Source organism: Nyctereutes procyonoides, unplaced genomic scaffold, assembly GCF_905146905.1.
Source record: "Nyctereutes procyonoides isolate TBG_1078 unplaced genomic scaffold, NYPRO_anot_genome, whole genome shotgun sequence".
Lineage (NCBI taxonomy): Eukaryota > Metazoa > Chordata > Mammalia > Carnivora > Canidae > Nyctereutes > Nyctereutes procyonoides.
The window spans coordinates 19,466,769-19,492,009 of record NW_026575122.1 but is presented as its reverse complement, the minus strand read 5'-3'; the positions used below and the strand labels follow the sequence as shown (position 1 = coordinate 19,492,009).

The following is a 25,241-nucleotide window of genomic DNA, read 5'->3' as shown; positions in this document are numbered from 1 at the left end:
TTTACCCTCAACGCCCAACACCAACCCAAACCCACACCCCAAACCACCCCCCCCATACACTCCAACCACCAAGTATTCCCCCAGCGACCCCCACCAACACCCTCCCACACCAGTGACAAACCAAACCACCATACCAAACTCCCCCCCCCCCCATCCAACAATGTAAAGCCTGACCGTAGTCAGAACCACCTACTCAACAAAAATGATTAGTCAAAATAAAACCCAAAATCATCTGCCATACAACTAAATTTTGATTTAAAAATTTTTATTCTTTATGGAAAAATATGCCATAGTATTTGTGTAAAAAAAGAAATAGGCATAAGCGTATCACTAAAGCCACCAAAATGACTATGTAGAGATATTTGAAACAAAACACATCTTTTAAAGCAAAAAATAAAATGTTATAGCATTTTCAGTTGAACCTTATCCCATAATCACACCTATTGTAGGTGTTAGACAATAGAGGTAGATAAGTTGGGGAGAAAAAAATTCAGTATTCTAATGCTAGGGAGAAAGATTTTTATAGCTCAGACAGATGGACAAATAATCCCATTTCCTCTGAAATTCAAAGAAGCTTGTAGGAACAAAATGTGAAAAAAACCTTTCTGTGCTCCATTTGTGAGCATCAAAAGTACCAAGCAAAATTACTGGAATTTCAAACATAGGTGAAATTCTTGACAAACTGCCTGTTCATCACAGATTTTTGCAGAGTCTGGCACTAGCCCTAAAATTTACACTGAGGATAACTCTTGTGAAATTTATGAGGTTCATTGGGATCCCTGGGTGGCGCAGCGGTTTAGCGCCTGCCTTTGGCCCAGGGCGCGATCCTGGGGACCCGGGGTTCGAATCCCACGTCGGGCTCCCGGTGCATGGAGCCTGCTTCTCCCTCTGCCTGTGTCTCTGCCTTGCCTCTCTCTATCTCTGTGACTATCATAAATAAACAAAAAGTAAAAAAAATTTAAAAAAAAAGAAATTTATGAGGTTCAGTAATATTGAAATGGTCAGAAGTAACACGACATGAGACCTGGTAGTGACAATAATATAAATTCACATTACTGATAACCCTGGCAGGTTCCTAAGGAATGATTTTTTTTTGTCGCTGACCAAATAACAACAGAGCTGCTGAGGACAGAGTCAGCCTCAGTGTGACCCAGGATTCCAATACTGTCTGTCAAATCAAGAAAGGCCGTGCGGAATGCTGTGCAGGAAACGGGAAAATTGTCCTCTAATTCTACATATCGCTTTATTCTCTCTTTGGGTCCAGTGCAAGGTTGTCCAGCCACAGTAGAAGCACACGTTGAATATTCCTTTGAAAGCTGGTGCCCAACTGGGGACTCATTTTATTTGATATTTTGGTGAATGGATGGTTTTGCATTTTCTGTGCCCATTTTTCTTCCCATCTGGTTAGACAGAATGTGTATATGTAACATTTGTTTGTGTCCATGACCTTTTTATTTTTATTTATTCATAAGAACAATATGATTTAATTTTGAAAAATTGCTGCAAACATTTGTCAAATCTGCCAAGGAAATTTTCATTAATAACTTGTCTCAAGTGCCTTAAGTGTGTTTAATTCAAGGATGAAACAGGCTGCTTCTGGCTAAAAGGGGCAATTTGTGCTCAGACATCTGTGCAACAAGAAAAAATTTTGGTCTCCATTGTGGAATGTGAATATAATCCATCATTAATTGTTGCTGTTCTCAAACGAACTGTAACGTTTTTATGTCTCACATTTGGTGCTTACGAGTTTGCAAGTATGCTGGAAAACAGGTAAGAAAGAAATCATGGCAGATAAAGGGAAAATGCATGAACTATAATTTTAAAAATCCTGAATACTAAGTCCTGTAGTTTACCTCAAAACTTCACTTCCTTATAACTCAAACATCAGGCTCTTTCTTTGAAGCAGCTTATAATAAATTTAAGACATATAACACCACAATCTCTTATAATGGGACTGAGGAATTTCTGTGTGGAAACTATTTGAAGGAATGTCTAAAAAAAACGATGTCAAGAAATGCAGATAACTTATGCCTTTCAGCATCTATTCAATCTATGACCCCTGCTGAGTTGATAAGGAAGAGGCATGTCACAGATGTAGAAACAAAGAATCACACAGTAAATCAAAGTATTCATGAATAAGACTTTGGAAGTTTTCACTGTCATCAGAAGGGCATTTTTCCTGATGGTGTGACCTCATTTCAAACAGCACAGTAACTAGTATAGAGTTGTACTGCACCAAAGGTGGTACGAGGAAAGCATGTCTGCTTTTTGTCACGATCACGGTTTCCTGTGTCGGTAAAAAAAAAAAAAAAATTCAAACCACTCCAAAATACAGTACCACCCCTGGCAGTAACCCAACAAAGTAGGTTTTGGAAATAACGCTCCTGTCAAATACATTTTAAGGCACTTAAACTGTTATATCATATTTTTGTGTAAAAAAATAAAATATGCATCGAAGCAACATTCACAAGTACAAGTCTTCAGAACTGTTGGTATGTACAATCCTGTACATATATACATCGCTGCATAAAGGGTGCCTCCTTTGTTATACTGTTGGCCTCGTCAACTTTACTCCCTACAAGAAAGGACAACATGACGTTCAGAGTTGGACAGTATGAACAAAATGAAAGCAGCAATTAACACCAGAGAATTTATGCTATTAGAAGGAAGACGAAGCTCACCTGATAGCATTACATAACCAATGATCCAAACTCTGGATCCACACACAGATTCACCTGCTGGCAGATCTTCACTGGCTGGTGGACTTCCTCCAGCCTGACCTGGCTATTCATATCATCTCACTGTATACTGGATGGTGGCCATGGGTCTCAGTCAGTATTATTTGTAAAGCAGAAGAGATATTCATGGATACCCTCATGATTGACAGTTTGTATTTATTTTGTGGTCAAATGAGATGGGCAAAATTCTACGTCTGAATTATTTTCAGGTAGCCAACACCTCTCTGGTTTGGAGTGGTTTCTGTGCGAAAGGATAATGAACAGCATTGTCCAATTTAGCCTCCCTTTGGAAATGCTTCTGTTACTCTGCAGGATAAATCCCAGAGCACTGAAACATTTAGAGGAAAATTTCATCTGTTTAATTTGTTGTTCACTAAGACTGTGTATTTTTGACAGAATATTAGGATTTTCAGATAATTTTCTTCATTCTTTGTCACAATTTATGTGTATAAAATCTGACCAGCAGTGCACATATATACTGAGAAATATAAATGGAAGTTTTCAAAAGGGATAAATAGTAATAGAAATAAAAAGGCACTAAATGGCTCCTCTACCAACTCTTGAGTGGGTGGGCTGGAGCCCAGAGCCGTACCTGGTAGGGAATGGTGGTAACTGCTAGCATTCTGGTAAGTGACAAAATAAATGAAGGTGCTAGGAAATGTAACTTTTTCGGGTAGGATACTGGGGACTGACCTAGGGTACTCCTTTTCATTGTTTTAAAACAATGCTGTGTTTCTGTCTAGAATGTCCATGTGGTATCAGGGAAGGATTCTGGGGGTCAAATAGACCAGGGTCTATTATAGAGTCTATTATAGATTATATAGGGTCTATTATAGATTATAGAGTCCTCACTCTAGAACTGACTAACCCACCCATATAACCTTGGCCAAGTTGCTTGACTCCCTGAGCCTCCTTTGTAAGCTGCACAATGGCAAGAGCAGAGCTTGCTAGAAGCAGTGTTGTAGATAGTAATGAACAGCAATGACAATAATAATTATAGGAGCTAGCTTTTATCAAACACTTGCCATATAATCCTCTGTAACTCTAAAGAGCAGATATTATCATTAGTCTCAGAGTGGCAGAAGCTGAGGTACCTAGAAATGAAACAATGTGGCCAAGATCATCCAGAGAGGAGGTGGCCCAAGGTCACCTTGAGCCGCAGGTTGGCTCAAGGTCCACACTCTGAACCAAGTAGCAACTGGGATGTGCTTGGCACACACAGAGCTCAATAGGGGTAGTGTATCTATTCCATTTTTGGGAACCTAGGGCACTCCCCTGCCATTGGCTGTCTCTTTTTCCTACTCTTCTGATAGCAGCTGCCACCTTGTGTATAGGCTCCGAGAAGTCTTGGAAGGTCTGAGCTGATGGGAAGGAGCCAGCCCTACGGGTACCTAGATGGTATACGCAGCATCTAAGCTTTGTATGAATCATACTAATTTTGTTTTGGCTGATAGTTTAGGAAATCAAATCTATAGATATCAAATAAGTTACAAGACTCTGAGCTAAGTGTAGTGAAACTGACATCATGTGGGCTCCTTTGCTAATTAATTTTTTTAAATGTTCAAATACATAGTTTTGCTGTGGAAAGAAGTTATTAGGTGTCTGGGAAGTTAAAAATAAACTCGACATTTTAGATAAAGCCAGGTGCTATCATATTTACAGAGGCATGTGAAGTTAGGACACATGAAAGATGGGGTGGGGGAAAGAAAGTGTACATCTGAGAGGAGGGATACAGATATTTTAAGTATATTCACCCCTACCCCATTGCAATATGCCCTGCAATACAAGCAGATTTTTTAAAAAAAGCTTTTGAAAACTGCATTTTGAGTATAGTTGTACTTTTACAACAATACAAAACATGTAACCCTCCCTCAGTCCTCCTTCTCAAGAAATGGATCTATGCATCATTATTATTGTGATTAGTTAAGAAAATCAGAATATGCTAGCAAAAGTTAAAGTATATGAACAGCTAAGATGCAGAAATAGTATTTCAATTTGATTTGCATTCAACTGAGATCTTTCCAGAGTCTCACCTTTTGCCTCGACACCATCCAAGACTTTATCGTTGGCACCAACACACTTCCCAGAAGGATCTGAACTGGGTGGTATATGAGCAAGGGCACGGATATCAGGGAGAGGTGCTCATGGCCTGCAAACACAATCTTCAGCATTGGAATCCCTGATGAACAAAGAAGACAGAAAACCTGGAGGCAAATTCCGTTTGTCATCAAACTACAGACACTCTCCATTAAACCTGGAACTCTGCACTATCTTTCCTTCTGAATGTATTCACAGGGAACGTCTCAACAGAGTCATCACATCTTCGCATCTTCCTTTCACTACATAAAACTCCAAGTTCTACCTAGAACCAGTTAAAGCTGAAAAGGTGGTCAGTGTTGAAAGGCACCAATAATTCTCCCTGAAAATTAGCAGCCTATCTACCAAGGAGGAGAGAGAAGAGCTGCTTCTCAGAAAGATGAAAAATAGGAGAAACGAGGAGATTCAAAATGGATCTTTTCTTGCTTAGCAGGGAAACAGTCTGCCGGTCTTTAGGGAGGCCTGCCTGGCACCACTTCAAAGTCCCAAAGTTCACTTTTGACAGTCAAAAGGACACGGTAAGATAATATATGATATGCACCATTATAAGTGGGAGGGTACTTTCACTAAATGAACATTAATAAAGGCTTCGTACCTTCTCTTTCGGCCAACGATCTCAAAGCGGTATATACTGTATACGGCAGGTGAATTCTAAGATTGGTGCTGAATGTTTAAACCCTCCAGTGAGGGTCTTAGTGGAACTCAGGTAAATGGATACTACTTCCTGAGTCCATTATACCGAGGGCAAGGTCTGCAGATTTTATAAACAGCTGCCTATAGTGTATACCTATTAAGCTTTTATAACAGAAATCAGACACTGGCAATTTGACTCTTACTACCAATTGTTTTAATACGGCCCAGTTGTCAGAATTACTGAGTCTGTTTGTCAGCTTTTCCAGTGGATAAGCTTTGATAGCTTAGCTCCCTTCCTGTTTCTTTGAGAACAGCCTCTGAAAAGGACCCAAGCTCCTAAACATGCACCATGATGGCACATAAATAACTTTTTTATTATAACCCACCGAGGAAAGCTCTGCTTTTTCAATTATTTTTACCTTCTAATAAATTTCAAACCTTTATGCAGAAATGTATTTCATAGCCGCTTTCTTTTTCATAGCCTCACAAATCACTGCCGTAAACTGAAAACACTTAACTCGTCCCCAATCTCCCTCTCAAAGCTTCGAAAGTACGCGTTTAGATTTTTGCACTGTCTTCTAATATAACAAACAAAAGAGCTTTCTTTTAAAAAGTAATACACTTAATCAGTTGACAGGCGAAAAGCAGCATCTGGTACTATGATCCGGGCAAGTTATTGTGATGAGAAAAGAAGACCTGATCGTTCTCCTCCTGTTTGCAGGAAAGGCGATTTGGCCCAAAGGGACGATGCTCAGGAGCGGGAGGATGAGGGCGGATTCAAAGTGGGGCTGGAGGGAACAAATGATGGAAATACAGAGGTATCTGTCCCTGTAAATGACGAGAACGAGAGTTTCCGACGCAAAGTTTGGGGACCGTGGCTGCTGGGCTGCATCACTCGAGCCTTTCCTGGCAAAACCTTGGGCTCTGCGTCATTCTTCAGCGAGCTGACCCGGCCCCGAAGTTTTTTTGAGCAAAAAACTGGCTGCAAGACAGTGAATTTGGCAAAATGTGATCTTCAAGTCCAGTCAGAAAACCAGCGGTAGCTCTTCTTCCAGAAGCTTATGTCACGCGCCACTTCTCATTCCCCTCACTCACTTGATCAACAGCTGGATTATTCATTCCTTTAGGCGCCACTCCCGGACCTGATGAACTGCTCTGTAAAAGGCGAGGCGTGCCAGGAGCAGAATGTGACCCGACCCTGCATGAAGTGGCTTCTTGGGCACCCCTGTGACCCTCATACCTCCCCCCCATAAGCTTCCTTCGGGGCGGTCGGCTCTCAACTGCTTTCCCACACAGTCTCCACACCAGTCTCTCTGACTTTGGGTTGGTCCTGTCGCAGAGTGCGTGTGAAATCAGGTTAAAAATAAGCCACAGGTTCTCTTGTGATTTCTGAAACATCTTTTTTTTTTTTTAATCAGAGAAGTATTACCATCTTCCATTCATCATAAATAATCCATTTTATTATGTCACCAATCCTTTTGTAAAAATTTGGTATTTCACTCTGTGGCCAGAGTGAGCACAAAATCGGATTATGTCAAACCCTCAGGAGCCTATGGCCCAGGGGTGACTTCTAAGTGTGGTGCATGAGGACCCTCCTGTCTGGCCTCCCTCCCCCATGTCTCCTGCTTCTTCCCTCTCCTCCTGCAGTGCTTCCTCCCCAGCCCTCCCTCTGTAGTGCTGTGTGGCTACTAGGCCTTTGCACATGAGCTCCTCTGGCCTAGAATGCCTACCACCTGCGTCTTGCTTCACCCACTCCTCTGGCCCTCAGCTCTTAGGTCGCCTCCTCTGGGATGCCATCCTCAAGGTCCCATGCTGGCCATCAGGCCCTTTCTATTCTATGCTTCCCAACCTGTGACACGTTCCAGCCCAGTGCTCACTGCACTTACTAACACTAGCTACTTCTTCTTCATCTTGAGCAGACAGGAGGTGCTCAAAAGGAGGGTGTCAAATGAAGGGATCTGTATTTTTCCAGACCCCGTCCTAAATTTACTGTGCAGACTATCACTCCGTTTTTACTACATTCTTTAAGTAGGAGAAAAAATGGCAATAATTTAAAAAAGCAAACAAACTTACTAGAAAGAGTTTTCTTTTTAAAGTAAAATTTAAATATAGGACTCTTTTCATCTTGCTATCACTGCAGTAATATAAATGAAGCAAATTAATTTTAATGCTCCCAGGTACTGATTCTGTGTCACCATGGTTGACAGGATCCAACTAGACTTTATGAGATGGCATTTGACTTTATGGAAGTGAACACTATGCACGCATTTACAATTTTACAGGGGCTTTAAGCTGTCATGCTGAAAAATGTTTATAAAACATTAATCAAAAAATGCCTCTTTAATACAATGCATTGTCTGAAAGATGTTAGAAGGCGCATATTGTAAATGGATTCTTTTTCTGACTAAAGTAATTTCCACCAAAAGCATTTCCCCATTGCTCCACAAGTACACTGTGCGGATAGATAAAGAGCACTTTCCCAGCACATTACTACCTGCTCCAAACACTTGGGAAATCAGTAATGTACAGCATGCCATATTTCCATGTCACACATGACACATTCGTCAAAAATTATCCAACAGAGTTTGACACTGCAGCATATTCCATAAGCAGAGCTTTCAACTGACATCTGCCAACTAGGAACTTCAAGTGAGAGCTTTCTTCTTCTAACAAGCAAGTAAGGAGTTTCTTTTATCCTATACCCAGGACGGAAAGGATAAAACAATACGTACAAGAACAAGTTTTTTTTTCTCCCTATTTTAAATATGTTTATTTTATGTTCTCTGAATTAGAAAATTCCCTTTGTATCAACGTTCAAGTTGTAAGAGTTTGTACTTTCTATTGGATGGACAGTTTTTGATTTTTCCTTGAGAAACATTTTTCTTACTAGATTAAATATGGACTTTTATTTATTTATTTTTTAAAATATGGACTTTTATTTAACCCACACCAAAGGCTGAAGGCTGGTTTATTGTTCGTAATATAAAAACTATCTACTTCACATCACTGTTTAGTTCACTTGTGGGTACGCCATGTTTTCACCATCCATCCATCCATCCATCCATCCATCCAACTATCCATCCATCCGTTTTATTAAAAATCACCTTTTGAGGGATGCCTGAGTGGCTCAGCAGTTGAACCCCTGCCTTTGGCTCAGGGTGTGATCCCAGATTCCCAGGTTCGAGTCCCACATCGGGCTCCTTGCATGGAGCCTGCTTCTCCCTCTGCTTGTGTCCCTGCCTCTCTCTGTGTTTCTCATGAACAAATAAATAACAATAAAAAAAAAATCACCTTTTGGGCCTCTGCCGTAGGGGAGGCACTGTTCTCTTTGCTAGGAATATAAGGTCAGTAGCACTGCCAAGGTCCCTGCCCTCCTGCTGCTCACCTGCTGGTAGCTCTTGCCCTGATACTTCAGCTTTCCGCCATCAGAGGGATGAGTGATAACATAGCGGGTGTAACCCCTTCTGTCACTGGCTCACCCAGTTTCTAGGACTCAGAGTTTCGGGATTATCTTTGATGAATTCCATCTGTCTCCTTACTCCTTGATCAAGTCACTGAGTTCTGTAGGTTCTTTCCTCCATCTGCCACTTCCTGTCCCCCTTAGCTTTCACTTCCACCTGCCTAATTCAGTGCCTCATAAAATTGAGCCAAGATGACTCTTACGGCCTCCTGACACAACCCCGTCTTCGGACTCTTCCTTCATCAATCCTCCAAACCACGGGGAGACTAATCTTCCCCAAACCCACATTAATTAAAACCAGTACCCTGCTCAAGAATTACAATGACTTTCCAGTGCCCATTCATCACATTCTCTACCTATTCAACTTCAGTAAAGAACAGTGCCTACTGCCACCATTTTGTAAGTGCTTACTGCATGCTAAGTGCTTTGCCTGCATTATCTCATTTAATCCTCACATCAGCCCTGTGAAGTAGGGGCGATTTTCCCATTAAAGCCCAAGGAGACCGGGGTTTAGGGCAGTGAAGTGACTGCCTGACACCATGCATCATGCGTTTCAGTAGAGGCGGAATTGGATCTCAGCGTATTTACTTTTAATCACTGAGCTGTGCCAACTCCATTAAACCAAACTTTCCACTGCCAACTGCTGTCACTGGCTCAGGTCTAGCACTTTCCTGTCTTTGTAAAAGCTGAGCCTGATTTTGCCCTTTCTCCCTGTGTGCCTAAATCCTGTGGGTTCATTCAGGCTCAGCTTTCTATCTCTACCCTGAAGGTGGCCTCTCTACTGATTTCCTCCTCTTTTGAGGAAAGAAGTCGCTCTTCCTCCTGGCATCAGGAACTGTAGCATTTGCTCATGCTGCCATTATTTTCTTTGGCATTATTTTCTTTGGTAGGTTTTCTTTTCCCCTGAACATAGGCAAAATTATTACATTTTTTCTTTAATCTCCTGCAGTATTTAAGCACAGGACTGCTACCTAAGAAATGACTGATTATTTAAGAATCAGTACTAATGTAATGTTTCCTATTTAAAAAGCCCAGGATTCAGAACAAACACTAGTTGCTCTGCTAGATTGCAGAGAGAAAGCCTCCACACACCTCTTGGGGAGAGGACCGTATTTCCTGAGATAAAATATATTTGCTGTGGCAGGAAGGAAAGAAACTGGACTGACCGAGGAACAGAATTTGAAAGGAGTACTGAAGTGTGGAAAAGGAGAGGAAATATACTGAAAAACACTGAGTCCTTTGAAGTCTGATACTATACTCACACGCCCACATAGCTAAGATCACGTCTATTCCAATCACCTGGATCATTTCCTGTCTTTCAGGGGTTCATTTGCCTGAATTCACAGGACTTCTTTTCCATTTAAAGGCTTTCTCAGACTTCTCATTGAGTTTTGGAGAGAGCTGCTGGCAAATCTGGAATCCAGTTGCTCCTCTCCTCAGTTGTCATGGTGATCTCTTGCTTTTGTTTAGTCTGTTCTTAGTTAGAAACATCCATAAGTTTACTATCTAAATGTCCCACACATTGTTATTTGGATTTTAGCTCTTCCTCAGTGACTCTGCCAGAAAAGACCATGTTTGCCTTTAAAAGCCATTGGGATAGATGGTCTCCCCAATCATAACATAATCCAGGAAGGCAGTCGCTGTTTGAGGAACAGAGACACTCTTCTCCAGCATCATTAAGTGCCAGTCTCAGTCTGCTTCACACACACACACACACACACACACACACACACACACACACACACACAGAGTCTTTCTCTTTTGAAACAAATAGTCACAGAAAGTCAAACTCACTGCCACTAATTTATCTCAATTACCAAACAAAGGAGCGATTACATGCCATTTCTAGAGCACAACATGATGCCAGGATAAAGTATAACAACGGTTTTAGAATTTGGTTAGAAAAGGCTTTCACTTAGGATAACCTAAAGCATGCTAATTTTTAGTAATATAGCTGTCATTTTCATGCAGCAATTCATAATCTATTATATCCAGTCGCCTACAAGAGGCAGGTCAGTGTAGCAGTCAAGAAGCCTGACATAGGGTAAAAAAAAAAAAGAAAAAGAAACCTGACACAGACACAGGAGTCAAAGAGCCCTGGGTTAGGCCCAGGTCTACCAATTACCACCTGTGTGACCTTGGTTGGGCAAATTATTAAACCTCAGTTTTCACATCTATAAAGTGTACTTACTTTGTAGGATTTTTTTTTTTAACATAAGCACTAAGTGAAATAATACACAGAGTCTGGTAAGTAGTAAGTTCATCCATTATGCATTAGACACTCTTCTAGGAACAGTGTATTCATGGGTAACCGTCCCCTGCCCAAGGCCTTCAATGAGTGTATGCTCTTGCTCACTTAACAGAGAGAAGATAGTACCATGCCAAATCTAGGTAAAGAGTGAAGTCCACCCCATAACAACATCATGGCACGTGGCAGTGAGAGGATGCAGTACAGCTGTCTAGGAACACAGTGGTTAGGCAAATGGGTTCAGTGAACACCTGGGTTATTCTGATTTTTGTCTGTCTTTTAGTGAGGGTAAAAAGAAAAGCCACCTACTTCTAGATGGATGGGTATGGCTTGGCTTGCTCTCATTCAGAGGTCTGCTGGATCAGTTAAGAGCTACCCCAAGGAATGGCCTTTTGGAGCAGGAGCTATTTAGTCTGCACAGCCCCCAGAATGACATTCTGCTTATAATCCTGGCTATTCTAGGACTCCTCCCAAACCCATTCTGGTATGTTCCAAAGGCTGGCAAGTCAACTTCCTGCAGATTCCCTCAGGAAGGGGGACAGGATGTCACAGATCCTGTGATCTGTTCTCATTCACTCCCATCTAAATGGTCTTTTGCTCAAACTCTCCAAGGTATTTTAATATGCGGACTATGCTGCCTTACTCTTGCCAATGATTTACGTTTTGCTCGCTTTCCTGTTCTTTTCGTGTCATTCCATTTTAACTGGAATCTCGTGCCATATTATCTTTGATATGGCTCAACCATAGCATCAGAAACTCTATTGTTGCTTTACAAGACACAGTAGAAAACATTTTTTGTCCTTTTTGTATAGAGAGTCATCCAAAATGAGGTACAATAGAATAATATGTGCAAATATGAGCTCTCTAGCAGTTTCCCCAGTGCCCAGTGTGGGGTTCATGGAACCTACAGAGATGTTGAGCATTTCCAAACTGCTGAATACAAAGGCAACAATGGCAGTTAGGGGATCTCTGACAAACCCCCTTGGCTAGACCTCTGGCAGAGAAACACGATAATCTTGCACCAATTTAACAGATACAAATGGAATTTTAATTTCTAACCTCAGAAGCCTGAAAACTGTCACACTGGTTATCTCCAGAGATAGCATGGGGACTTCAAGATCCACAGAGGAGATGTCAGCAAACATGCCTCACAAACTGGCCTCAAACACCCCCTCTGCTCTCCTCTCAGGAGCTCATGCTGCTCTCTGACCGCTCGCCCCTCTACAGTCCAGCGGAAGGCCTTAAATATCAGATTTCTTTTCTAATGTAAAACTTTCTTGAGAGATTTATCTTTCAGCAGAGCTCAAAAAAATATGTATTTTTTATCCAAAAGGGAGAATAAGACCTGGAAGAGTAGGCAGTGAACAAGTGTAAGGTGACAAACTACATGTCCAAGGCCATTATTAGGAGGAAGGGACCAAAAGCTTTAGGAAATAGAACTTCAGAAGCCACACCTGACTTCATGGGTGTTTCTGGTCTTCATTTGAATGTTGGTAAGGGCAGAATGCAGATCGTGGAAGACAGTTACATGGGGTTTCCTGGGGGTCAGATCGTAGAGGATGATAGTTACACGGGGCTTCCTGGGGATCAGATCGTGGAAGATGATAGTTACACGGGGCTTCCATTTGGAGAGTGTGCAAAACATAAATTCATTTGCTCCTCATGTCTACACTGTGAGTAAAGCATCCATTCTTTTTTTTTTTAAGATTTTATTTATTTATTTGAGAGTGTGAGACAGAGAGTTTGAGCAAGAGGGCACAAGCAGGGGTGAGGGGCAGAGGGACAGGGAGAAGCAGGCTTCCTGCTGAGCAGGGAACCCAAGACTGTGGGGGTGGGGGGCTCAATCCCAGGACGCCGGGATCACGAAGGCAGATGCTTCACTGACTGAGCCACCCAGGCGTCCCTAAAGCTTCCATTCTTATCTCTACTTCTCAGATGAGAAACTTGAGGTAGCAGTAGGTACCAACTTCCCCAAGGCCAGGCACAGCTAGTGACCAGAGGAAGCTGGGATGTGCATACAGACTGGCTCCAGAATCTGTGGCCTTCAACCAGGCTGTGCGCCTGCAATGCCTGAAATGCTAATTCGTCAGAGTGCTTAGGGACCCCAGACACAAGAGATGCTTGATAATAATGACACTGAAAACAGAGAGTGAAACCAAGAAAGATAATATTTACGCAAGAAAAAATATGAAAGGAACAGAGAGGTACTCCTTTCAACAAAGGTGCTTATGGGGTTGGCCTTTTACTAGCTTCAAATAAAACGTGGTTTATGACCATTTGTGGCCCATTAGGAAAATAAAAGATGGTGTTTTAGTCTTCAGTTACCTGGGCTGTAAGCCCATCACTTTGCTGAAAGTTTTATGTAAATAAAGATGCAAGAAAAGACCAAAATGAGCAGCTGGTGTTATTTCTGTTTTGAAACAGGTACGTTCTGATTGGAAAAGACGTTTAATGAATGGCCTGAGCTGGCTCACCAGATGCTGACAATGAAACATTTAACTCTACCAATTGAAGGTTTCTGCCTCAGAAGATTAGGTACACCTTCACCTGTCTGACAGCGTTGTAGGGGTAATTAGCAGGCAGGGAATTCAAGAATGAATTAAAGAACTGAGCCACAGAGCCTTCATTCAAATGCTAGCTGTGTCTTCCAGGAGGGGTCACTGGATTTATGGAGACAAGGTGGGCAGGAAGTACACTGAGATTACTTTTTTCCTTTTTCTAGGAAACATCAAAAATAGATGGAGGCTTTCATAGGACAAAAATAACACAAGGTCATCAGAATATATTTAACACAATCATCAATACAGAACTGGCCCCTGGTTCAGAACAGAATTCACTGAACTCTGGCTCTGGAAAGCCTTGTTTAATGTTCTAGAAGTTTTTAAATGTGTTTGTACATAAATGAAAAAAAAAAAAAACAAACACTCAAACTTTTAAGTCCGAGGCAAAAAGAAGCTGATGGATGGGACATGTGCACCACTCCCACCCTCTAAACTTGGTGCTCCTCAAATTCTGCACTGATAATCCCCTTAATAGCAGATAGTGGCACTTCCAGAAGGCTTCCACGTCTTAATTAAGTGGAAAATGTGAGAAAGCTGTGACACAACTGTACAGTGTTTTTTTAATATACATTTTTGGTTTTGTCAACATGGCCATTAATCACCCTCTGGTGGTAATTTTTGTCTTGATGGTACCACGTTTATGATGTACATCAAACCTCAGAAGAGATGTCTCCTGACACAAAAGAATGAGGCAGTTTTGCTTTAGGAATTAGAAATCAGCACTATTTATCCTTAAATCCATCTGTTTTATTTTTATTTTTTTAAGATTTCTTTACTTGAGATAGAGCACGCAGAGGGGAAGAGCCGCAGGAGAGAGAGAGAGAGAGAGAGAGAGAGAGAGAGAGAGAGAGAGAGAGAGAATCTCAAGCCGACTCTCTGCTGAGTGTGGACCCCAATGCAGGGCTTGATCTCACGACCCATGAGATCATAATCTGAGCTGAAATCACAAGTTGAACACTCAACCAACTGAGCCTCCTAGACCCTCTAAATTCATGTTTTAAAAAGGTCAGCTTGGGTTTCTGTGGTTTAACTTGGCTAGGTGATGTTCTACCAGCCCCCTTCCACCCTTTATTTATTCTGAATGATACAAAAATTGGGGAGTTACGGTCTCATTTAGAAGGTTCGTAGGCAGAGGAAGGAATTGAGAAAGCCCTGGGAGCCATTTCTGGACACAGTGATGTTTTCCTAATCCCTTCAGTTTTTCTTAACCTCTGAGTACTTCACCTATTTAAGAGAACTGTGGATTTTCACAAGTCAGTACAAACAAGCGGCCACTTTCATCAACAAATGAGTAGATAGCATCCTGTGTTGCAGTCTTGCTGGAACACAGTAGGGCATAAACGTACACCAACACAGAAAGCAGTCTAATGTCTCAGACCCAGCTACACGTCCGAATCACCTGAGTGGCTTTTAGGACGTCTGATGCCTGGATCTATCCTGAGAGATTCCAACTTAATGGCAATGGGGAGGGGTCTGGGCATCATGTTTCTTGGATGGCTGGCTCTCAGGTGATTCTAATGTGAGCTGGGCTGAGAAGCCAGCTCTGGTAAGAAGGGGGAGCAAGAGGACTCTAGAAGATTCTGGAGGTAGACAGATGGTCTCGTGTGCTGTCTCTGCTGTTTACTCATAGTGTGAACTGGGGTGAGTTATCTGACCTCACGGAAGCAGAGTTTTCTACTTTGGATGGTGGGATTAATAACAGCAGGGCTTGTCATGAAGCTTACCTGAGATAATAAGGCACGTATGTGCCTGACACAGTGCCTGGCACGGGGTGGGCACCACATATACATGAGAGCCCACTCCTTAAGGTTTCAAAGTGTATTCACATTGACTTTTCTGATTCAATGTTCACTTTAGCCTTGTGAGGCAGGAGAAGAATACAGGCCTGCAAGTTTGGATGTCAATATGTCTGGCTGACTTAGAATTTCATATCATTTTATTATCAAAATAACTTCAAATCCTCTCTAACCTCTGACGTGCCTGAAGGCTCAGTCCTCAGAGTGCCTTTTTCCTCCATCTCCATCCTCCTTAGTGATCTCAACCAGTCCCGCGAACTTAAAATGACCTCTATATGATGAAAATTCTAGACTCACAAGGCCAACTCTCCACTGGATATTGAGAAGACATGTCAAACTTAACATGTTCAAAACAGAACTGTTGACACTTCCCCGCATCCCCCTTCTACCACCAAAATCTGTTCCTTTGCCACCTTCTCTAATCCAGTAAGTGGCAATTCCAGTCTTCCAGCTCCTCAGGCCAAACGCCCTGGAATATCTTGAATTCCCCTTTCTCTTATAAGCATATCTAGTTTATTAGGAAGTCCTGTAAGCTCTGTGTTCAGAATTACGTCCAGGATCCAATACCACTTCCGCTACTCTTACCACTTTGACCCTAAACTCTTGCCTGGAGTAAAGCTTCTTAACTGGCCTTTCTTTCCTCACGGGCTGTCCCCTTCTTTCTGCCCATCCAACCCCAGGCTTTTATTTAACACAGCAGCCATAGGGGTCCTTTCTTCTTCTTCTTTTTTTTAAAGATTTAAAAAAAATTTATTCAGAGAGAGAGAGAGAGAGAGAGAGAGAGACATAGACACAGGCAGAGGGAGAAGCAGGCTCCATGCAGGAAGCCCGATGCGGGATTGAGTCCCGCATCTCCAGGATCACACCCCGGGCTGCAGGCGGCGCTAAACCGCTGCGCCACCGGGGTTGCCCCATAGGGGTCCTTTCAAAGTGCAAGTTGGATCTTGTCACTAGCCTACCCAAAACCTTCCAGTGGCATCCCCTCTCATTCTGAGTGAAAGGTTTAGTCCTTATAATGGCCAACAAGCTTTTTACAGTACCACTCACCCCTCTCCCACTACCTTGTGCCATGGCTCCTACAGCCTCTCCCTCACTCATTCCCCTCCCCAAGCCTTGTATCATGGCTCCTACAGCCTCTCCCTTCCTCACTGCCCTCTCCAAATACTGGCCTTTTCCTTGTCCTCCAGCTGGCCTACCACGCTGTTGCCTCAGGTCCTTTGCCCTCACCGTCCCCTTCACTTGGAGTCTCCTTGCCTTAGATGCCCACATGGCTCACTCCCTGGTTCCTCCTGGACTTTGATCCAATGCCCCCTTTAAGTCTAAAAGTTTCCCACCTCCACTCTGGTACTCCTAGTCTCCCATTCTTCCCCTTCCCATATAATGATTCTCTCTTTCTGTATGACATTTATCATCATCGGATAGTTACATGAAGTGTTTGTCTGTTTAATCCTGCTGGTAAGGGAGCTAGATAAGGCAAGAACTTTTCTGTCCTTTGTTCACTGCTGAGCCTGGAACGGGGCCTGTCATACAAGTAAGCACTAAATAAACACTTGGTGAGCAAATGAATGGATCAAGTAAATTGTGTTTTAAAAGCACCTTTTCATCGGCACCAGTGGTTTCTGTCTGGTTTTCCACTGTCAGTGCGGAAGGGTTTGTTTTTTTATTAATACGTAGAAAGTTTGTTCTAGTAGTACTAGAGTACTAGAGCACTAGTACTAGATACACTAGTTATTATAGTACTGAGAGTACCACTACATAGAGCAAACATGCAGCGAAGGCAGGTCTGGGAAGTGGCACTGCCATGCCATCATTACTGTGCTTAGCTTCAGGGGAGATGACATTCCAATGAGCTGGCTTCCTGGGGCCCAGAAAGCTTTTGAGTTGTGTCCAATTTTATATCTCCTCTTGCCCACACGGTAACTTGTCAAAAACCTACCGAGTACCCCATGGCATTAAAAAAGTGGGCAGCTAACTTTAATTTCTGGCTGGAGTTGTTTGGATGGGGCTGTAGATGGGGACAAGGAAGTGGTGGGTATCCCCCTTGTTTTGCAGCTTGTTTGTTCTTTGCTGTAAAGAGGCACAGAGCTGGCTGTCAATAGATACATGCACACTGGTTTATAGTGTCTGATTCAATTAAGGGAACTTCTGGGAAGAGACACGACCAAATAAATAATTGGAGAGATGCACCTCTGAAATGACAATTGTTATTCACAGGTCTCTGCTTGCAAGTGGAGATTGAGAGACACGAACTTCAAGTGAATGAGATCTCCTGGGTGAGAGTCATCACTTCAAACACAGTAAACAACTGTTGTTCTGTGATGCACATTTTAGTACTGCTACGGGCAAACTTTCTAAATATTAATAATAATAATAAAGACCAAACCCCTCTGCAACTGACAGCGAGTGTAGAGCTAGCGGGAAGCACTGGGAGATGGGCTGCTGTCAGCTCTCCTGGATGTGCAAAGGCCTCATCAGAATGGACAAGCTCCAGAACACCATAATTGTGTTCTCCTCATTTCTTGTGGCATTTCCCTTTCAGAAGCATGGAGTGTATATGACTTTGGGTACATTATTGATTATTAATGTGTAAAATTAACCTCCTTAGAGCTACTTCTAACTATGTGGGTGGGTGGTTTTTACTTTGAAATAAAAATGAAGCTCGGGAATTAAAAGTCTGCACTAACTTGATGCACTAAAAATTGACATTGGAGACCTACAGCTTGATAAGCATTTTGTACATAGTTCGGGGTGCCCCTGCAAGCCAAGATCAGCTGCCGTGAGGCTGGTGCAGGTACACACTGGCCCCTCTTGCTCTGGTCCCATCACTGAGGCTAAACGAGAGGCAGACAGCTAACACACCATTCTTAGATATTTCTAGAAGTCTGGGTGATGTGATGGAAAGGACCTGGTCTTTGATGTCAGAGGCCTGGGTTTAAATCCTGACCATGCTGCCTGTCAGCTATATGATCAGGTGATCTAACCCTTATACCTTTAAGTTTCCATATCTGTTTAAAATGAGGTTAAAATAACTGTCTTGGAGGAGAGTTGGAGGTTTTAGTGAGGCAGTGTTGATCAAGTACGTAGTTCGGTGCCTGGGCTAGAGTCAGCACCCCCCAAAATGATTGTGATTATTGTTATGATTATGGTTAGAAATAGCATTATGAGATACTACTGTGGGGCTCAGATTTCAGTAGTTTATAGGACTGAACAGGGAAGGGGCTTGCCACTGAAATCATCCAGGGTGAGGTCTGAAGCATTCCTAAAGCTTTTGTGACTGCTGAGGATTGCCACAGGAACTGAGACTTCCTCTCTAGGGTGCTGCCAAAACCTTCATCTGTCTACAGCTTATGGATAAGTGCTTGCGGTTCTGTTTGGGTTGCTGTCCCTTTCAGAGTGCTGACTTCTGGAAAGCAGAGATTCTATCTTGTGTTTCTTTTCTTTCTTTTTAAATTTTAATTTAATTCTTTTAAAAAAGGATTTATTTATTTATTTCAGAGAGAGAGAGAGAGAGAGAGAGAGAGAGAAGAGACAGAGAGAGTAAGCATGAGCAAGGGGAAGAGGGGCAGAGGGAGAGAGAGAAGCAGATTCCCCACTGAGCAGGGAGCCCGATGCAGGGCTTGATCCCAGGACCTTGAGATCATGACCTGAGCCAAAATCAAGAGTTGGAGGCTTAACTAACTGAGCCACCCAGGTGCTTTTCTTTTCTTTCTTTTTTAAAAGTCTTTCCATGCTATCAGTTACACTGATTTTATATATTTCTTTCATGAAAGGACTTATATAAGGGTAACTTTCAAATACCAGACATGCTGAAATTATTTTAAACATGCCTAAACTTTACTCTTAGCTTAAAGAAAGAAAGCTTCACTTTCGGAATGACTGTTAAGGGTGATGGGTAGGCACTAAATGAATGGCTTTCCTTTGATCAGGCTATGCCTTGTGAAATACTGGCATGCTTCCACATCTAAATGCTGTGGTTTAACCAGATTGATGCAAAGGGAACTCAAAAGACCTTTGAAGTTCAAGCACAAATATAGGTATAGATTAGAGAAACAGAAGTAAATTTTTATCTTTCCTAGACACAACCACAATATCACATACTGACTGAAGCTGTGGAACCAGGTAAGTGATTCTGAGAAATCAGAATCCAAGCCTACTGAGTTATTTTTAAAATTTATTGGTTATCTTTTAATGGTACTTTGTAGTATGTCATGAGCATCTATGTTCTAAGTATCTCCTTTTGGCTAATAAAGAGATAAAAAGTATCCACATCATAGCCAGACTAAAGTTAAAAACAAACAAACAAACAAACAAACAAAACAAGACCCCAAATCAACCAAGCCAAGTTGACCCAAACTAGTTTTCACTATCATTAAAAAGCACTAACACAAAACTTGCCTGAATGCTCTGCTAGGTCAAAAGCTTCCCTAAAGACCTAGGCGGGTGAGCCACCATCTTTGGAAACCAAGAGGTGATTCTGGATGCATGTATTATGGTGGCTCTAAACTTTCAGATGCTTAATACTATTTTTTTGGTATATTTCAAAAATTGGACTCCAGGGGCTTATTCTTAAAAATTCTGAATCAGATGAATTCAATTCATCTCCTTTTTTGTTTCTTTAAAGGAAGTGACTTGCTGTAATTTAGAAGGCCATCCTTGGAGAAATATTGATCGTAAGGTACCCCTCTAAAGGCTCAAGATTCTAAAGCTGAATACCTTTCAAAATCAGAGAATTATATAACGTTAGAATAAGAAGGGCCCCAGAGATCATCTAGCCTAAATTTTGTATTGCTAGTGGACCACAGGTCTGATACTAGAGCAGAAAACTTTCTGAAGAACTCGCATCACAGTTCAGCACGTGGCTGAGTCAGACTTGGTGTGAGTTCTGGTTCTGCCACCTGGGTCATGTGACTCGGGTAAGCTGCTTATCACTTAGGAACCTCACTTTCCCTATATGGGGTGATTGTGAAAGTAATGTGAGCTGGTGTGTGTAAAGAACTGTTGGGAAGTGACCTATACCAGGGTTGTCGTGAAGAAGTTTCTGATTCTTTCTGGCAGATGTGTAGTGGCCAAAGAAAGAATTTTAAGGTAGGTGAAGATGGGCTACACCCCCATAAGCTGGCTAGCAGGTTTGAATGAAAGCAAGCTGCCACATACCCAGGTATTTTTATTTATTTTTTATTTTTTAAAGATTTTATCTACTTATTCATGAGAGACACAGAGAGAGAAAGAGGCAGAGACACAGGTAGAGGGAGAAGCAGGCTCCACGCAGGGAGCCCAATGTGGGATTCGATCCCGGGTCTCCAGGATCATGCCCTGGGCCAAAGGCAGGCGCCAAACCGCTCAGCCACCTAGGGATCCCCCTACCCAGGTATTTTTAACTGAACACATATTAGTAGTCACACACAAACACAGTTTAAACAACCTATCCTGTCCACTCAAAGTTCCAATTCTGACCTTTCAATTGCTCTCACTAGCCCCTTGCATGCGGTCTCTCAAAGCACACACAGCAACATTCTAGAGCAGGATTCTGTGACCCTTACAGTCAGCCTCAGGCAACCACAGGTCCTCCTCATAGCAAAAGAGCACAAAACCATGCAGGGATGAGCCTCCAGCACAGCCCTGAGGATTTCATATTCGAGCCACTGGATTGACTAGATTCTTTGTAAAAAGTAGGAATTAGCTCTAAAGTTTTCAGGCAGTCTACATATCAGTGAGAGTTCATTCATTACATTTATCATGCTAAGTAACAAGCCGGTAATTTCATCAATAAAAACCTATTTCAGAATGCATTATGCTGATTAGCAAAAATCTCTGGTTGAAAGATACAGATAACAAAAGCATTTGTTGGAGCTGCCTCTGGAGTATTTCCTTTCTGATAAAATAGTAGCTGAACACTTGGGTGAGAATTTTCCATTGGAGCAACTGGCCCTAACTAGTACATACATATGTGATGCCACACTGTGAACACAAAGCTATTTTCAAGTAAATTACTTCATGTAACAAGCACATAGCACAGTATTTGCCTATTAAGTACCCAATTACTGTTAGCTGTTATCATTATTCCTACTACTATTGAAAACATGATGAATAGAGACACAATTAAAAAATAAATTAAAAAAGGTGTAGAAACTCTGTACTATAAGCTATATTAATAAAACCTAAATGCAGATGATCTCCTATAACCACAAATCAAGAATTGTTCTGAGTTTTAATTTAGCTTGGATTCCTACATGGTATCAGAAATTTGGGTTAAAGTTTAAATAAAAAAAGACAGTAGAAGCTAAAGCCTACATGGTAACTATCTGAGGAAGAGGATAAAATCTCACCAAGAAGGTATAAGGTAATAATTTTCAGACTTTGGATTATGACCCATTAATGAGTTGCACATCAATTTAATAGGTTTTATCTACCACTTGTATAGAATATGGAATGTATCACATATGTATCACATATGGAATGTATATCACCTAAAGTAAGAGTGCATATTATTTTGTAAACCTTTTACAACAGGCAATGCATCCTAGATCTCACTATAAAATGTTATTTCTAACTGCAGGTTGTAGTTAAATACATTTGACAATCTATGGCATAGGAAACATGAAGAAGGAGAAGCATGTAGGGTATCAGGGCGCTAATCTTCCAGATGAACATCTCCTGGCATATCTTTGAGATTAATGGTACCTGAGGGTCAGGGTAATAAACCCAAAAACCAAAGAGGTTTTATTATCTTTAATTTCATACTTGCTGCCTAGGACCTGGGAACTTCCTAAATTTTTTTATTATATAAGTCTAGATATGCTAGTAATGATTTTCAGACACCAAATTCAGAATCAAAAACTCAAAATAATTCACAAACCTCTGAGGAACCTAAGTGTATCACTTTGAGAACTTCATTTCTTTCTTTCTTTCTTTATATGGATCAGAAAATGGTACAAAATAGCAGATACTCCCTCACTTTCATTTAGCATAGTACTAAAATCTACTGTCTATAATTTCAGTGGCATCTTTAAGAATCTATCAAATGGTCCCCAAAATGCCTTTCATTATGGAACCTTTACTCTAGCAGCAAACTGCAGGACAGAAATATATTTATGGCTACTGCTTGAACACAACCATCTATTTTTTAGTCTCTACTCTGGATTTTTATTTCCACTTTAACAGTTTATTGTCATATACCACCATGTCTCTTAGTTTGCAAGAAAAGAGTGGAGACAGTGATGCCTCATGAAAGGCAGGGGCTGGCTCATTAAGACTCAGTTTAAATAGAATGTAGAATATAACTTTTTTTGAGGGGGGTATTATGTCTCTTGAAATCTTATTTATTTTTATTTTTTATTTAAATTCAATTTAGTTAATATATAGTCTATTACTAGTTTCATGGATAGAATTTAGTGATTCATCAGTTGCATGTAACATCCAGTGCTCATTACATCATGTGTCCTCCTAAAGCCCTTCACCCAGGTACCCCATCCTTCCATCTACCTCCCCTCCAGCAACTCTCAGTTTGTTTCCTATAGTTCAGAGTCTCTTATGGTTTGCCACCCCCTCTGTTTTACTCTGGTGATGGGAATGCAAACTGGTGCAATCACCTAGAAAACACTACGGAGTTTCCTCAAAAAGTTAAAAGTAAATTGCCCTATATCCCAGCATTTGCACTAGTAGGTATTTATCCAAAGGATAGCAAATATAGTGATGCGAAGGGGCATCTGCACCCCAGTTTTTATGCAGCAATGCCCACAACAGCCAAACTGTGGGAAGAGCCCAGATGTCCATCGACAGATGAATGGACAGGATGTGGTATGTATATAAAGGAATATTAGCTATTGAAAAGAATGAAATCTTGCATTTGCAACGATGTGGAGGGAGCTAGAGGGTATAAGGCTGAGTGAAATAAGTCAGTCAGAGAAAGACAAATACCATATGATTCCACTCATATGTGGAACTTAAGAAACCAAACCGATGAGCACAGGGGAGGGAAGAATATAACTTACTGTTATTAAAGAAGGTGGAAGGAATGAGTATCAGTTTATGACTGGGCCATGTGGAAATATGTGCTTATGGGGACAATGATAGATACTGAGTTTTTTTTAAACTATTTTATAATTAGCAATGTCATCAGAAGTGATTTTCTTTTTTAAACAATAAAATACTCCAAACACACTAAGATCACACATTTACAGTATGTGGAATCAGTATAGCACCTTTTGATCTTCAAAGTGCTGTCATATCTTACTACCCAGTGCACTTCTGGAAGTTGGGAGGCTGAGAATCTGGTCTCCATTAGTTATATGGTCTGGGGTAAGCCTGTAAAATTTTTCCATCTCTTTGTAAGCACTATAATTACTGACCTCCTAATAGTCAAGGTTTTCAGGTTACATGATTTACTCAGCTCAATGCTTTAAAAAGTGTTCCCAGTCATGGGGCAGTTTAATTCTATACGCCAAATAGAGTCACAGGTAAGTTTTAGGGGAAAAGAACAACAGAAACAGAAACTTCTGTATTTCAATCCCATCTCCTCTTGAGAAGAGAATGCAGATGTTATTAAGTGATCTCTTCAGCCCAAGTGGCAAGTAGCCCTGTCACATTCTCAGATAACTTCCAAGTAAAACTGAAAATAAGATCCTTTGCAGATTCTGTTTCTTTAACCTCTTTCAGAAGAAGCAAGAGCTGTATTTCCTTCCCTGTAGTATTATACCATCACTTACAGAATTGTTTGCGAACTCTTTTCTCTTTCATACATGGCAGGGAAACTGCTATCTTAAGGAATGGAAATATCAGTCATTGAGCACAGACTCACAGAAACTTGAGCCTGGGAGGAATGTCACATGCTGTCTTGTCCATCTTCTCACTTAACAGATGAGGAAGTTGAGGCCCACAGCAGTTACATGATTTGTTCCAGCTTTTGGTGAGAGAATTGGAACCTGAATCTGGGCTAAAATCAGGGATGTGTTCTTTTCACTCTTTCCAGAATCTCAGTGCCTTGCCAAAAAGTTATATTCTTTTTGCTTTAATAGAATGGTTGCTTAATAGTTTCTTGTCGCAGTTCAGTTGTGTGACTGCAACCCTGACTGCAACTCATAATGAAGTATAAACAATGTGAGGGAATACCTGCCTTGATTCACCTTTGTATGCAGTGTCTAGAAATGGTAAGACATACAGTGGACTTGTAATAGTGTTGATCACAATACTCTAAAATTTAAATAGCATTCCTTCAATTCCGAAATGCTCTTAGAAATAAGAAATGACTGAGCGTCTCACAATCGACTGCCAATAGATGACACGCTTAGAGAGTACATGCTTTCATTGTGCTGTTTAAAAACATGAAAAACTAATATAAATATATACTTAGGGATCTCAAACATCCTGAAACATTTTCTTTCTTGGTGTTGTGAGAACTTTTTTTTTTTTTTAACATATACTGAAACTCTAGATAAGCAAAGTGATCCGAATACTCAAGAGAAAAAGATAAATAAAATAAAAGTAAAATACTAATTCCACAGAGTATCTTGGATCGAATTACTCTCTTGATGAGATCTATTGACTGACTGTGCACTGAGCCATTGTTAACCAGGCTACAAGCTGTTCTTCAATCTCTGCTATGTAAAATACCTTGTCATTATTATACAAATACTGGCATCAAACTCTCAGAGAAGAATTTAGGAGAGTTCCTGGCTTTCACGGCAACCTACAGCAAATGATGCCATCTTG

General features: G+C 41.3%; 1 protein-coding gene across 2 annotated transcripts in view; it reads right to left on the bottom strand.

The window, feature by feature from the left end:
- Positions 1-272: 272 nt before the first annotated feature.
- Positions 273-25,241, bottom strand: part of SLC10A7 (solute carrier family 10 member 7) — a 241,070-nt gene continuing 216,101 nt past the window's right edge. For both annotated transcript variants that reach the window (XM_055336459.1, XM_055336458.1), the window contains 2 exons: positions 4,772-4,917; positions 273-2,575 (listed from right to left, as the gene is read on the bottom strand). In XM_055336459.1, the coding sequence (XP_055192434.1) occupies positions 2,546-2,575; positions 4,772-4,917 (176 nt within the window). In that variant the 3' untranslated portion in view covers positions 273-2,545. The remainder of the gene's footprint in view (positions 2,576-4,771; positions 4,918-25,241) is intronic.